General features: G+C 38.2%; 1 protein-coding gene across 1 annotated transcript in view; it reads right to left on the reverse strand.

Moving 5' to 3' along the window:
- Positions 1–7,553: 7,553 nt before the first annotated feature.
- The window catches only part of armc9 (armadillo repeat containing 9), a 30,330-nt gene continuing 21,198 nt past the window's right edge, over positions 7,554–16,685 (reverse strand). The window contains exons 22-25 of the mRNA XM_007541578.2: positions 16,433–16,599; positions 15,586–15,691; positions 11,247–11,425; positions 7,554–8,082 (exon numbers count right to left, since the gene is read on the reverse strand). Of these exons, the coding sequence (XP_007541640.1) occupies positions 8,003–8,082; positions 11,247–11,425; positions 15,586–15,691; positions 16,433–16,599 (532 nt within the window). The 3' untranslated portion in view covers positions 7,554–8,002. The remainder of the gene's footprint in view (positions 8,083–11,246; positions 11,426–15,585; positions 15,692–16,432; positions 16,600–16,685) is intronic.

Genomic DNA, 16,685 nt, shown 5'->3' on the forward strand with positions numbered 1-16,685 from the left:
ACAGGGGTCCTAAGCAGCTGCATATAGTGCTTCAGAGCTTCATCATCTTATGGTTGGAGCCAAATCTGTAAGAATCTTTGCCAAAAAATGCCAGTCTTTTTTCCTTTTTTTTTGCACTAGAACAGTTAATTGTGATTGTGCCTGCCACCGGCTCCTCCACGTTTAGAGCTTATGTCTATACATCAGAATGTTTTATTTAGGATGATAAAGTTTCAGAAACAACAATATCAATAAATGGCACATTTTGGTTTTAGTCATTCAAGACAGCTCATGATCTGTTTATGGTTTTCAGTTTTCTAATTTAAAGTTTCTTCACTCAAAAGAATTATTTGAGTAGAAATAAGTCAGCTGACTTCGATAACTAAGTGTCTCCATCTTTTTGTAGTGTTGGGGAGGAACAATAAAAACTCCCCCTGCTTCAAAACAGATTTTTTTTTCAGTCTAACAACAGCTGTGATTCAAAATCCCTCCTTCCTTTCCATCTCTCTCCATTTCCTGAATCCAACCAGCCATCCTTCTCAGGGCCATGTGCATCCTGTTAGCTGCTGGTGATGTTTTTTCCCGTTTTGATTTTTTTTGTTTTTTTCTTTTTCACCTCTCTGCTGCTTTCGTCCACGCATATTCTGGAGAAGAGAGAAGTGGTGATGGATATTGAGGTTCCTTGTACTTCCTTAGCAGATCAGAAACAATTAGTCACTGAAGACAAACAAAGGCATCAGCCAATAAGAACGCGGAGGGATTTGTTGCAACATGACCCTTCCCATGGACGGGTCAGAATCACTCTCAGAGTCCACCAGCTGATTGATTGAAGCTCAGCTCTCTTGACCGCCTCCTTCTCCCGCTGGTGTATTCAGGGACGAGGCGTTAAGGTTAACACATGTGCTTTATCAGGAGAAAGACTTCTTCATTTGGCCTTACAGACTCTAGTCCAAAGAAAACTATCTGAATATCAGATTATCAAAGGTCACATTTGGATTTCATTTTGTCTGCCACATTCAGCTCAAATTTGTAAAGACTGATCTCTAGCAGAAAATTAATTTTTACTTAATTTATTTCATTTTCAGAAAGTGTTCAATGTAATTATAATGTAAAGGAGGAGTTTATAACATGCTATTGCAAGATTATTGTGGAAATTTTAGTTGTTGTTTTTTTCTTTTTGACTACGCTGAGTTTTCCAGCCTCTTACAAAGCAAACAACTACTAACACACTGATTTCTGAATGTTCACTTCCAAAGTTCTAAACATTTCCAATAAGGTAGTGATTAAAGTCAGACTTATTTTGCTTTACATCACACTGTGTCCTGATTAAAATGATTCCTGTACTGGACAAAGTGATCAGAATATAAGTTATGAATTATATATTTTCATGCACTTTTCATCTAGTTTTTATCTCAGCCACCCAATCTGGTGTCCACCTCAGACAGGAATTTTAAAACTGAGATCGTGATTCAATTTCAAAGCAGTTAATGATTGGAAAGCCGTTTTCACAGCTAATAAACCTTGATCATGTGTGGAATGAATGACTGTAAGCAGGAAACAGAAACGTAAGTGGTGGATTTTTTTCTCAGCACACTAAGTTGCATGAAACTTATATAGCTTTATAACTTTCATTGTAAATTGGGACTTCCTGTTATTCAAGCTTTTGTTCTTGAATGAAGGTTGAAGGTTCATTTGACAAACAATGATTTTGTAAGAAATTGACAAGTTTATTTTTATTTCATTTATTTGTTTTATGGGGAAAAAGGATCCTCAGAAATGTTTTTGTCCATTACATCTTTGCTGCTTAATTTGTTTTGGATACTGATTTTGACCTATTAATCATTTACCAATACTATTTTGGAAACTTGGTGTCGTCAATGTATAGTCGGCACCTGAAACATATCAACAGTTTGGTTGTGGAAGCTGTGGAAACTTGAGATCAGCTTCTTTGTCTTGCTTTTGTGACGCTTTCAAACAGAACCTGTGGTTTTCATCAACACTTGGATGTTTGCCGTTAATTGCACTTCCAGTGCAGTATTTCTGAGTAAATCCAGCAGCGATGGATGCAGGTGAAAAACCAATGTGGTAACACCCAACAATCTTGCTGCAAGCATTTTCTCATACAGATACCTGTTAAAATTCCCCTTGTGGTTCTATTGGCACCTTCAAGCCATGGCCTCTGGGTAAATTTGTTCTTCTGCAAATTCCCAGCTTAATTTTTGTTCTCATGTATTGCCATTTTGTCCCTTTCCTATTTTTTTTTTTTTTTTTGGTAAAACATACTCATGTACTTATCCATGGTGAATCAGTTTATCTTTGTAGTTAAGTGTTGATATTATGGTGAAATGTCAGACTTTGATCATCAAACTAAATTAACTCCAGGTGACCTTCTGCAGGTAAATAATACTTGTTGGTGAAACATAACCTAATTATTGCAGACTAACTTATGAGTACAGTGAGACCCCGATATTCACAGGGATTAGGGATTTCGTCCACCCACAAAAAGCTACAATCTGTGAATAATTGAGATCCCACGTAAAATTGTTCAGAACTCCCAATTTGAATAGCACAAACACTAAATATGCCTTAATATGCATAAATAATTACAAAGCAAACCATCTTGTCACTACCTCAGAAGCTAATCAATTTTCTTATTTCCTCTCCTGTGAGTACAGCAAATCAAAACCAAGGAGTAAAAACGGCGATCCTGGATTTCCTGCTTTGCAAACGCCAGCTAAAAGTGTGTCAAGTAGCATTTTAGCTGTATTCCCTTTAGAATACTTTAGATATGCTCCATGAAAAGATTCTGGAGTATGCAGCTTTTCAGCGAATAATTAGGAGTTATGTTCCACAGAATAATTCCAGAATAGGTGAATCCACAAATGCTGAACTGTGAGTAGACAGAGGTTAACTGCAGATCATTGAAACTTTCTTAAAGGATTGGTTTTCACAGCAGTTATGAAAGATCACAAGTGTGGCAATGTCAGTGCAAAATATCTTCCGGCAGACAATGGGTGAAACAACCAGCACCAGTCCATACTGAAGAGGGTCAAGTGCGAGTTGGAGAGGATTAGTGCCACCTCCAAGAAGTTTGACAAAATGGCTCTCAATGGGAAAACAGCTGGAATGTTACCTGTAGGTCCATCTCTGTAACAAGCGGAGGAGTCCTGGTACTTTGGTTTCTTGTTAATAACTGATGATAGGAAGATGTGAGAGGTGGACGGATTGACTGGCGCCTCCATTGCAGGAATTTGGAGCTATTCCAGTCTCTGGTGGTGATTGCATCTCTGGTGGAGATTTTCCAGTCAGGTTCCAAGATGAGGGGGGTTATATATTTCTACTTGCTTGGAAATACCTTAGGATCCCCAAAATTAGCAGGAGAATGCTGATGGGGAAAAATATCTGCATTTCCCCTTTAGTTAACTCAGTGACCTGATCTTAGAAAAAAAAAAATAAGAGAGAATGAAAGAGGGAGGCGTGGAGGTACGGATGGACGGATGGTGTCTTCACAACTATGGGAACACATGAAAATGTCCCAACTTATTTAGGCTAAAATGACCAAAGGAAACCTGCTTTTGTTCATTCTTTAAAATGATCCAGTTTCTGTTACAGTGATTCATCAAATATACGTAATTTAAAATATAAAAATTATTTTCAACTTATTTTCAAGTGTATTAGTGACTTTCCAAAGCATGCTAACATAGCTTCACACTGTGAAAATGGGAAAGCTTTCATTTGAAAGTTTGTGAGGACGTTCCCGCGGTCAGGGATGTAAAAAGCGAATGCCAAGCAGCTGTAAACTGGAGGCTGTTTGATGAGTGGCCCCTTTGACCTTCAGTGCTACAGTGCACCCAAGAAGTTGTAAGTCTGCACACTAAGTGGGACGCAGCATGTCCTAAGAAAAAGAAAAAAAAAAAAAGAAAAAAGATGTGCCTGTACAACAAAGTGCAGCTGTGACGGCTGACTCTGATTCATCTGTTTGGACAAAAGGAAACAGGAAGTTTGGAAGACACAGACCCTGAAAGGTGCCTCTTCTTTGTTGGCGTCACATTTTATCAGCAGTGCATAGCCCTGTCCACTGATAAACATGACTGCAATGACTGCGGATGGTGCTGGTGACATACAGGACTCCTTGGTGAAGGATGTTCCTGCTTTGCAAGAGTAGTTTCTGCAGTTCTGATTGGCGAAAAAACAAAAAAAACAAAAACCTACCTTAACACCTATTTAGATTTTTTTATTGATCTACTTTTTAACTTGAACTAACTTGAAATGTTTCTATCTGTAAACTCCTTCTTAATCTGCATCTGCGCTTTTATTTAGAGAGAAAATAATTGTTCCCTCTGTCCCACTCTGAGCTCGAGGGTTTCAGCATGGCTCGAGCTCAGGGTTAAAAACCACGGCCACCTGGCAGCAAGTGCGTCAGTCTGTCATGTGTAGCCCGTTTCCTCACATTGTGCTGGCCCTCACAGCCTGCATCTATTATGTTAGCTGTTGAACATGTCACCTCTCAGGGGGACAGCAGACGTGACCTACCAAAGCACGACAGCCTGGGTGTTTTTTATCCTCCATATTTGACAGAACTAATATGTTGGTTTAGGTTTTAGCGAAAGAGACGTAAATGAGAAACATACTTGCTTTTCAAATTGGAAAAGCAAACATTAGGTTCTTGCTTCTTAAACTGTGGTATAGGTACAGTAGTGTGGACTAAATGAAAATGTTTGAAGTGCATGTCTTTTTTTCGAGACAGCACATAATGCTCAATCATTAAGGATTTTAAACTGAAACTACTGCCATTACATCAGCAGTGGTACAGTTTTTTTCAAAACCCTGTGGTCAATGAAATGGATGAGTGTGCCGATGGAAACATAATGAATAAACTCTACAAATGCTAACGACAAAGGGAGCAAAAAGAGTAAAGTATTATTTGAAATATTTCAGATTTTTATTCAGTTGTGAGGTGGGGAAAGCCAAGACCACAGGATGTGGTCGGTTTCTTAGCATCAAACAACAAGCAGCTGCACCATTTAATGAAGCATGGGGCGATGAGAGTCAAAGCAGGTGAGTTTTATCTGAGAAAACAAAATGAACTATGAAATATTCACGCGCTGCATTACATTTTGCATTTGGAAACTTCATATCATGCAAGCTGTTAAAAGACGAAAGCTGGTTAATGATGAACAGCCACCAGAAAATGATCAGACCCATCAAAAATGTGAAGTTTATTAATTGAGTTATACTAAGAATTGATGTAGAATATTCAGAGTAAGAGTTAGTGAAGTCAGATGGGGTCATGATAGTACAACTTGAGGGGGTTGGGGGTTACAGTCCCTGAATGAGTCTTTAAAATGGGCAAGACATGAGTGCATACGATTTAAATAAGGCAGATGCTTGTTATAAAAAAAACAGAACCTACATATTTGCTTGTCTGACCAGGCAAATAAGTATGGTCAGAGCAAGCAAGTCAATTTATATATAAACACAAGAGCTGATAAAAGTGATATTCAGCTATAAGCACAAAAGAATGCCGTTTCAGACAGAACAACATCAACAGGTTTGAAAGTCAGTGAAATTAAATGGGTTTTAAACGGAGTTTTTAATTATCCAAATCTGCAATGGTATTCAATTCCAGAATTTTAGAGCAGCTTCTACAAAAGTTCGCAGTCTTCTATGTTTTAACCTGGATCTAGGAACAAAAAGAAAACGTTCAGCATACTTGGTTGGTCTATCTGAAATATGAGTACAGCAGTGATTAAACAGACAATGGTAACTTTCACAAACAAGGCTGTATGCACGACATGTTTGTCGCACCATGATATACAATGAGTAGGATGGGAATCAGGTCAAATGTCTCTCAGCCTCTAGGATATGAGGAGACTTCTGTTAGTTTTCGTCCAATGAGAATACACATTTCTCATTGTAAATGTGTATTTACAATGCACATTGTAAATACACATTTGCAGCTGGAAGCAGATGAGGTATCTGGCAGCAATGACTAATGCATCTTGAAGAACTAAAAATAATGAATAATTATTATTATTCTATAGATAAATAGAAAGTTAGATACTTTATTGTCCCCAAGGGGGAAAAAAATATATCTCGGACATTGTACACTACACAAAGCTGCTTTCACAATTAAGTAGAGTGAAAACAATAAAGGTCATGTGACCGCAACAATAAAATCAAAAACACATATTGCTCACTAAAACCACATATTTTACTTTGTCATGTCTTCAGAGGTGGGCAAAGTTACACAAGTCTATGAAAAGTTGTCATTTTATAATGAAAAACACAAGAACTATGCAACTTATGGGTAATATTAAAACGCAGTTTTTATATGCAGGAGATTCTGGAATCTCTGAGACTTTCAAAATGTTTATTTTAATCATCAATATCATTTGTCTTTTCTTTTTGGTACCATTTGATTATTTATCAACAAAAGATAAAGTATAAATAACTTTGACTTAGAGACCAAAAAAGCTTAAATAACTAAACTTCCTGAACTTAACAGCAACTGTAGCCAGCAAGTCAGACTGCAAAGACAAAGAAGCAGGTCAGGTACCAAATTTATTTAAAACCACATTACATCAGAAACATAGCACTGAACATAAATATACACATTACCATACATGAAATAGTGCAGGAGAACAATGTAAAGTATGCTGAATTTAAGAAAATCACAAATATTCAAGTAATTTTTCCAAAAAACATCATATTGAAAGTTCTAAACACAATTAAAACACTCAGGCAATCAGAGAAAAGCCAAACTACAATAAGTGCATCTCTCAGAGAGTCAGATGAGAGGAAGTCACTGCTTTTGTACAAGGTGAGGTTTTTTTCCTTATAATTTTAAGCATTATATATATATATATATATATATATATATATATATATATATATATGCTAGATATTTCAAATAATTTAAACCTTATAAAAAAAAATCAGAGTATTTCTGACATACTGCATTTTGTCTTACTCTAAATCCTGACACAGATCAAGTCTGATTCATGCATTAAGCTCAGAAAAAAGGAGTCCTTCATTCAATATTAAATAAATGAATACTGTTATTGAGAAACAATAAAAAAATACTCCATCAAACAAATAAACATCCCGATGAAACAAAACATTTAAAATACATTTAAATAAATAAATAAATAAATGAGGAGGTTATTTTGTCAATCACAGTTTTACAGACTTCTAAAAGGGCTTTTATTTTGAAACACTTATTTTGACATACGATGTCAAAAAAAAGTGTTGACATGGCATGTCAACACCTACCATGACGTGCCATGTCAAAATAAGCTGCTTTATGCATTTCACGGGCTTATTTGCAGCCTCTCAGCTCACTGCACTCGAAACAAACAAAGAAAAATCCACAAAATACGTAAGGTAGCTGTACAAACTACAGGTGTCGCAAAATGAATCACAATTACGAAATAAACAATGAAATACAACTGTAAATAAATCATGAAATTAATAAACACTGATTGACAAAGTAACCATACCCCTCCCCCTAAAAAAAAGCAATATGGAGTATTTATTCAGTATTTATTAATAACAGTATTTATTTATTTTTTCTTATTTAAGTTTGAATGATATGACTCTTCATCTCCAAAAAGAAAAAAAAAGAACAAGTGGAAATGATAACCCAGACTGTAAAATGGACCTACAATCACTTATTTTCAGTGGTTCCGAATATTAATGCTACTGGTCTGAACTGAAATGCAAAACATGTGCACTGCTTGACTTATTCCACGGCAAAATAACAAACACACATAAAGAAATTCAGAAACTTCTTGATTCACTGAGTTGCTTCGCTGGTTGTTGTGATTATTGTCTGCCATCATATCACGTTGCCAGAGCTGTGTGTGCTGAAAGGGGGGAGTGTGTGTGTGTGTGTGGGGGGGATTTAGAGCCACAATCCTACACATTGTTTCACACACTCCTCTGCCTCCTCTCATTGCTGCCGTCGATCCCTACCCGTCTCTGTTGGCCTGACCCCGATCGCAACCTGGGGGGGATGATGTTACAGGAAGCCTGACGTTCCTGGACAGATAGCGCTTCCCCCCATGGTGACAGCTCCCTCCTCACCTCCTCTTTGAGTGCCTGGCTGGAGAAGGAGCAAGAGGAGGAGAGGATGCATGGATGGTTGGTGCAATATCTATCCAATCCGGTTTTTTGGAGAGTCTCACATGTATGTTTAAATATGACATTTTCAAAGGTTTACATTGGAGGGAAAAAAAAAAAAAAAAACTATACTGAAGTATAAATGCAAATGGTATTTCTTCATCGGGAAATTCTAGATTATTAATTAAGTTACTCAAGTCATTGAAGAACACAGCTAAAAATGTGAAAATGCAATAACTAAAACACTTAAAACAGTTGGAACTGTGGTAAACAAGGAAGGGGTCAAAGTTTATCTTGCCAATATGTACAGTAAGGAGCATTTAACAGAGTTAAAAAAATAAATATGTCTAAAAATTCACCACTGAAGAACTGCAGCACATGTTTTTTTTTCAGTTTCAGATTATGAAAATGCAACAACATCATTTAAAAGTTTTTACTAAAGAGGCAGAGAGACACTGGCAGAAGACCTGAACTTTAAGAGCAATATTCAGCTTGACATAGGCCTTGGCTGGTGTGACAGACCAGACCTGATCAGAGTGTGAATGTGTGTGTGGATAGTGTGAAGTGCTTTGGTTTACTCTGGACAAGATCAAGCACCATACAAGTACAGGGAATTTATTTAATCATTCACCAAGTTGATAAACATAAAATCCAATATATATCTATTTTTTTACTTTTCAAGAGTAGCTAGCAAAAACACACACCAAAGAGCACTTCTTTAATGTCACGCCAATATGAATTTTATATGCCTCATTATGGGAATAAAGAGAACGCGTCTGAGCAAGAGCGGAAACAAGATCTGATGTCTTTATGGTAGTTTTCTCTGAAAACAGGAATGAACAGTTCTTACAAATACACATGTACTTCCTCTGCCTTATCTGTTTGCATGGCAATGGGAGGGGAACCTGTCACCATTTTCAGCCAGCGTTGCCAACCTGTCTTAACTTGGATAATGATCTCGGTATGAGGAGAGGACAGAGGCTCACCTTCCTTGTTTGCACTGCCTGAGTGTCAGGCCTGCTCAGTAACTCAAACACTTCCTCTATTTCTCCTTTGGCAAGCGAGCGAATCAGTCAGTCATAGCTAATGTGCATACAAAAGGTGGGTTAGCAGAACCACCGTGTGTGGTTTGGTGTTCCATCCCTGCAGTGAGGCCAGAGTTGAACAAAACAAAGAGGCGACATTTAAGTTAATTAATATAAACAGGTTTGCTGAACATGAGAGCTCCAGAGGTTTCGCAGCAAAACTGGACAAAACTTTATTTTAAATTTTTTTTTGCCCTGTGTGTCTGCAATGATTACAGTCAGCGATTTCCTCTTGAGGCAATAAGATGTCAGACACTTGCCAGACCTCAAAAGTGCAACACACTCACAGGAGGATGCGGTGGCTTTGAGTGACCATTAGGTGCCATTACAAGCTTCATGGTAAGAGTCAGCCGGCGGAAGAGCCCGAGGTAATCGTTTATGAAATGCAGTTAAGATGCATGGAAGCAGGGAAAGATGCTATCGCCACGGCTTAAGAGCACCAGATCCTCTCTGCTGTGACTCAAGTTCTTTATGTGAGATACGACATGAAAAGCTAATAAAGCTGATTGGGCTGGGCAGAGTATTGACTTTGCTCGTTTAATATAAACTTAACCCAGTTTGACTTTCCTATTTGCTTATTTAAGAAAAAAAAAAATAACAATGATAGTCACTGTATTGTTCTGATAAAACTTGAGAAAAAAAAAATTGTCTGGAGCAACAAAAAAAATTATTTATTTTTATGACAGCCCTATATAAACCATCAATTAAAAAAACAACAACTGATAAATAGATTAAAATTAATAACAGACATAATATTTTGGTCTAAATTAAACTAAAGAAAGAAATCCCAGATAGATGATCATTAGGACCATGTCGTACATAAAAAGACTATTCTTAGAAGTCTAGTCTTTTAGCATTTTTATTAATATAATAATAATAATAATAATAATAATAATAATAATAATAATAATAATGCTAAAGTTATTATAATTCATAATAAAACTTTACACGAGTTATGATTTGCTTAAGTCTGAGAGAACTTGTCCTGCTAAACGGCTATTTTCTGTAACCTGACTGTTTAGACTTGACACAGTCAAACACTGAAACATGTATAACAAAAGACTGCACATAAGCTGTCAAACAATGAAATCCAGGATTTTGTTACAGAGTAAAAACTGTGTAACTGAAGACACACATGACAAAGAAAACCAAGAAAACAGGGAAACTGGGGCATGACTCGACAACTTTACAGTAATTACTACTTTTTGTTGTGCTGGATGAATAGTACTCAGATGAGAGCCGGAGCAGGTGGTTACAGTAAAAGTCGTTTGTGAAGAGCAGTGAAAGACACGAAAGTGTGCGGTGTGAGGCAGGAAGGAGGGGGCTAAGAGAGGGAAGACTGTCAGAATGAGACTGTGCCAGGAAGTTCAAACACTGAGGTGTAAAAGAACTAAAGACCACACCTGAAGCCACGCTTTTACAGCGCAGTTAACCAGGGAGAGATGGCTATTTACTGTTTAATTCTCACCGAATGTCAGAGCTGAACGGGCATTTTGCAGGTCCACTATGCATCATGTCTGTAGGCAAAAATCTTTTGGGAAAGAGTTTTAAGTAAAACTTTGTAATGTCAAAACATTTTCAAAACTACTGTGTATTAAGCAGAGAACTCTAATCTGTATGTTTGAACAATCTTGACCACTGTGTTTTTGTTTTGTTTTTTATAAGGACTAGATTTGTCAAAGAAATGAATTGCTTGTTAATATTGGCTGAGCTTAGTTTGCCACAACAATCATTTCTAGAGTTGTATGCAAAGAGTTTGAGAACAAAGTTCCAAAAGACAAAGTCCAAAGACAAAGTTCGAAATATTTGCTACAAAATGGGCAAGAAACTCATATTTGAGAATAGGAAACTTGCCTGTCTGTTAAATTGGCGCAAAATATAAGCTATTATTGGCTTGATTTTTTTTTTTTTAAAGGCACTGAACCTTCAATCATGGCTTGGTTTCTCCCAAACTTGCTGGCAGATTAGAACAAGTCATTAACTGGGGTAGGCATGAAAACACATGGCTGATTAACACTGGCTGTCTGGTGTTGATTGTCCCCCATATCTATCGCTTACCTCCGCTCCCTCCTCCTCCCGTGGAGCTGGCAGGCCGACTGCCCTGCTGTGGCTCCGACTGGGAGAACCGGGGTGCCAGAGCAAGTTCACGACTCCGGTGATCACTGTTCTGGCTAATGGGGGGATCAGGTGTCCGGGGGATCTTGGAGGAGCTCACAAACCCAAGGATGTAGCTGTCACTGATGGTCAGAGAACAAAAAGACTTTCAGAGTTTTGTGGTCATTAAAAAATTGTCCAGAAACAAAAAAACCCCAACCAAGACGGTCAGTGGTTATGGAACCAGATCCACAAGTAAAGGATTTCTGACAAATAAACGACTTTGGACATGAACCACTTTGGCCATTTTAAATGTACTCAGGGCGAGCACATAATAACTTACCAGTAAAGTTTTTGAACCTATTATTTTCAAAATAATTTAAAAGAGGGACTAAGTTATGAGCCGGATAATGCTGACATGTAGGTCACATGACAAGTGCAATGCAGTTTGACTTGCTTTGGTCACCAATGCATTCTTTGTTTTGTATACAGAAAGTGAGATATAATGCAAGACAGACAGATCCTTCATCAACACAACTGTCCTGTAAATGATCTGACTGAGCAGATGTGTGATTATGGTTTTCACAAAACTCTTAAAAACTCCATCCTCTTTTCAAATGTTTTGCTTTTTTGACACACTTAAACGTTTCAGACAATCTAAGAAAGACAGAAAAAAAGATTAGGCAAAAACAACGTGAGTAAATGAGAAAAGCTGTTTAAACCAGATATGATATGAAAAAAGTATTTTTTTTTCTTTTTGGTAAATCATAAATCTATGAATTTTACTGTTTCACTGGCCAAGCAAACCCATTATTACTAATAGGTCTACAGAATCAAGTAGCAATGGGTTTAGCACAAATAGAACATTGCTGATAAGATGAGGTAGGTCAGGCTTTTAAAGACCATTGATCAAGACCAACCCTGTGCTAAAACACAGGGTTGTGCTGGTAAATAAAAAAAATAAAAACCTTTAGCTTTTTGTGCAAAGCTAAAGCTAAAGCACAAAAAGCTTTAGCTTTAGCACAAAAATTATTTACTAAATAACTCAAGAACAAAACTTGAAATACTTTGTTTTCGGGCATAAAACCTCAAAAAAATATCCAGAATGACTACTTTCGTTTGGTTCAGAGACAAACTTTCATCCTTGATGAGGATTTCATGCGTCACAAGATAAAGCCAGAGTCAAATTTAAGCTCACATGGGGGGACACAAAGAAAAGAAATCAGGACCGTATCACATATCAACTTTGGGCAAGTTCTTGACCTTAATATTTAAAAGTATCACTTTCAGTCAATAGCCTCAGTTTCTGGTGATACTCCACTGATGCCTGGTGAGACTTGGGAATCTATATTTAGTGTAATGATACTCAGAATACTGTAGAATATTTTTTTCAATGAAAAACAGGATTTAGTTCTGGTAAATCCTAGCTGCATCTGCTGCTTTCATCCAAGTAACATCACAGATTATTGCTTGAACTGGATTTCAGTAGACTCAGTTTTTTTTCCCCCCAGGTATTTATGTCACAATAAAACAAACAAAGGTATAAATAAAAACAAACATACAGTATATCTTCATTGTAGATAAGTTTGGCATGTCATAAACTCCATTTTTAATTGTGTTTTGAGATGGACGTTGAAAACACTTATTCTTACTATATAAAGAAAATACTCTGCAATAGGATTAAAAAAAAATTCAATGCACTGTAATGGGTGTTTTTTTAGTTTGCATGGATATTTATTTTGCTGCCAAGTTGTGTAGCAACATATATGAGCAAAAAAAATAAATAAAAAAATAATAAAAAAGAACCTGTCACATCTCCTGATGCTGAAGCACCACTCATCCACTTCTAGTGTCAAATCTGGTTTTACCTCAAAGATACGCCACAAATCATCTTTAGGCAGGTGAAAATCCTGTGAGAAATCGAACAGGTATAAGGAATCCTTCCTGATACCCTTTGAATGAACATTGAGTGGGAATGAAATGAAATGTTATCAGAATGAATAAACAACTCCTCTGCATCCAGTTACACAGCGTTCTCCCACTTTATCGGGCTGCAGACAAATGGCTAACATCCTGTGCAGAAATCCTATACCATGTCGAATAGATGGATTTCATGCTCGTTTCTGCTCTCGATAATCACACTGTCGCCAACCACCCTGATATGATCTGCCAGTGCTGCCTATTGTGTGACATGATCGTATCTCTGAACATAGGTGGAGGTGCGATACTTGCCATCTGCACAGCAGCGACGCGGAATAGGGGCAGATGTAGCATTGATTTTCTAGCCTTCTGACCTTAAGTGTGGCCAATAAAGTCGACCGCTGGAGGAAGAAATGGAAACAGTGTTTTCCCAAAGTGTCACCTAATGCCTGTCAATGCATCTAAAGGACTATTTTAACATGAAAGAGCCAAATATGTTTACTGGTGCGAAAACAACATAAAAAAAAAAAAAGGTACCTGCTTATCTGGCACTTGCCAAATTGCTGTGTTGCTAAGGCTCCATTCTCCCCAAAATGAATGCCTGTTTCATCTCAGCATAAAAGACTTGTCATCCAGACTAATGAAATTAGGCTGTTCTGTTTAACCTTAGCCAGGCTGTATTGTGGAGGTGTTTTACGTTCCTGGGGGTTGGGGGAGCAGGGGCTTCCTGGGACTCATTACTCTTGGCGGTATTTGGGAGTCAAGTTCCTCTGGGATTTAGAGGAGGGAAGAAGCATGGGAAGCTGGACTGAATGGGTCCCTTTGTGGCTGCAGCTTGTTTAAACGCATGTCGCAGTCTCACACACCGGCTTGGCAGTGCTGACTCACCCATCGGTGTCTGGCACTGTTGCCAAGCCTGTCTGCAGACGCACACCTTTAGAAACACATGTCACGGCATACAGGGAGCCCTGTAGACGTCTGCTCTGCTAGGTTTGCTTTACATCAAACCTAGCGCAGGGATGAAACCCATCGACTCAGAAACCCATCGACTCAGAAACCTTCAGTTTTATTTGCACGTCTGGTAAAGATCTGGAAGAAACCTTAAAGGCACAGTTATCTTTTATTTCAGAAACGTAATCTCACTGTGAAAAGCAATGAAAATATATCTAGTGTGAAAGATTCTGATGTTAGAGGTTTTATTCTATTGTTTGCCGTTATGTGAGTGTAAATGTGCGGAAGGGAATCACTGTTTGTGAAGTGTCGCATCTCGTCATGACTGTAATATGTGTCTCTACCAACATGAACTCATTTTGAGCAGTGTGTTTATTCAGATGAAGGGCTCACAATTCACAGGGTGCTACTGCATCAGGACAAGATATGATACTTTTGTTAGGACATCACAGTCTCATTTTTTGTCTGTTTTTTAATAAAAAAATCACCTCACCCTCTAGGAATGAAAGCTAAAATCCAAAGAGATCAAATAATTATTAGTTGAATTAATCAGAAAGTCGGTTTGGTAGGAGGCAGTTGGAGCCACTCCGTGTTTGGCAAAGTGAGTGAATCTTCGTCTTCGTCGTTGGATAGATTAGCCTCAGAATAAGTAATATTTTGTTTGGGTAATGAACTGAGTAAATTCAGTAGCAGTGGTACATGTGTGTGATATATTTGTCATCTCAACATTTTAATACTCTTGATATTAAATTTTTTTTGAATTGGCTAGAAAAAACTGTGGAAGCCTGGCTTAGTGTGCACGCAGTGGTTGGTATTTTGGTTACTAGTACTGCATTCGTCTGAGCAACACCACCTCGGCTTCCCCAAAAATCATCCGCATTATTCTCATACAGACTTTTTTGTTTTTTACACATTTTTATCAGGAATGTCAATGAATGTGCAGAGTGCTGTAGTTGTTTGTAACTTCTAGTGAGCTCACTGACAGACTTACTGTAGGCTAGCAATGATACAAAACAGAAGTGATGCAGTATTAGTCATAATGGACCAAAGGAAGAGGCCTAAGTCTGCAGGCAAGTGGCTCAAAAAGTGGGTATGCAGCGTATGCAACGCATAGGGGCGCTACACCAGAGGGGGCGTCAAAACCCCGTCTGGAGGGGGCGGCGCGCCGATGATGTGTTTGCATCCACTTGAGCGCCCTTACGCTTCTTGACCTCGCGCCCATAATGGGGTAAATATAGCGAGTTTTACCTTTAAAACTGGCTACGTGCAAGATACCTTTCACGTATGGGGGGTCGGGGGGTAGAGCGAGTGTATATTGTGTACGTATCATCCACCTGCGAAATGTAACGCGTGCTCCTTCACCTTCACGTACCTTCCTTCGGGGGGGTTTACTCGCCTGTCTGCAGGCGAGTAAATTTTGGGTATCATTTACCTGACGGAGTGCCCATTGTGTCCCTCCTGGGACTGTCCTTTTCTGGTTTGATCTTCATATGTCCGGTCTAACTCTGAGTCCTGGTAGAACCGTCCGCATTCTGAGTCTGAATGTTGTGACACAAGACAAAGTAAGAGATCAATAAAGCCATTATTGGAATTTGAACAAACATCTGTCTTTTTTATTTTGAGACAAAGTTTTGGTATAAACCAGTGGTCTCAAACTGCATTCCTCGAAGGCTGCAACTTTCAGATGTGTCCCTTGCCAAGTGACACTTTAAAACTGGCTCACTAGCGTAAAGAGCTCTGCTAATGAGTCAGATTGGAGCCAGGTGTGCTGTAGCAGAGAGACATCTAAAACTTGCAGGCGATCAGCCCTCGAGGACTGGAGTTTGAGACCACTGGTAAAAACAAACAAACAAACAAAAAGAAAAGACAGTCTAGGACTGAATTTTCCCAAACAGAGAAAAATCTGATGCTTGGCAGTTATTCTATCTTCCTGAAAGAAAAAGAAGTTCATAAAGCCTTTGGTGCTTGGGATGCCGATAAACGTATCCCTGAAGAAAAAATTTCAAGGAATTTGCTGCAACTTCCTTGTCTGGAAGTGCCTCATTTTCCCCAAAGACATCGGGCATCACTTCAAATAAATCTGATACGATAGAAGGGAAATTAGATCTTTCCTCAAAATACAGAAAGACTCAGTGACTAAAAACATGTGATGAACACATGCCACAAAATGTACAGGCAAGGATGGATTATTTTACTATTCCCTGGAGTTGGAATACTTTTATAGCTATGGAATAATTAGTGAATCAAATATGGAAAAAGAAAAAAAAAATATTACAAACCTATGCTGTGATGAAGGGAGTCGGCAGTGCTGGGTCGGCTGCCAGAACGTGTCGGAGGTCGAGAGTTGTATGAGGAGGGGATCAGACTCCCTTCCTCACTTCTCTGTCTGTTTAGGGGGTATTCCCTGTTTCTGCCCTCACCACACTGACTGCTGGGATGATTTTCACTAAAAATAATACAATCGTATACAACATTACCTATTCTAGATAGTGTAAAAATATCTCAACATGTATACTGACAAAGTGTAAAACT

Source organism: Poecilia formosa, unplaced genomic scaffold, assembly GCF_000485575.1.
Source record: "Poecilia formosa unplaced genomic scaffold, Poecilia_formosa-5.1.2 Scaffold10, whole genome shotgun sequence".
In the NCBI taxonomy this organism is placed as follows: Eukaryota; Metazoa; Chordata; class Actinopteri; order Cyprinodontiformes; family Poeciliidae; genus Poecilia; species Poecilia formosa.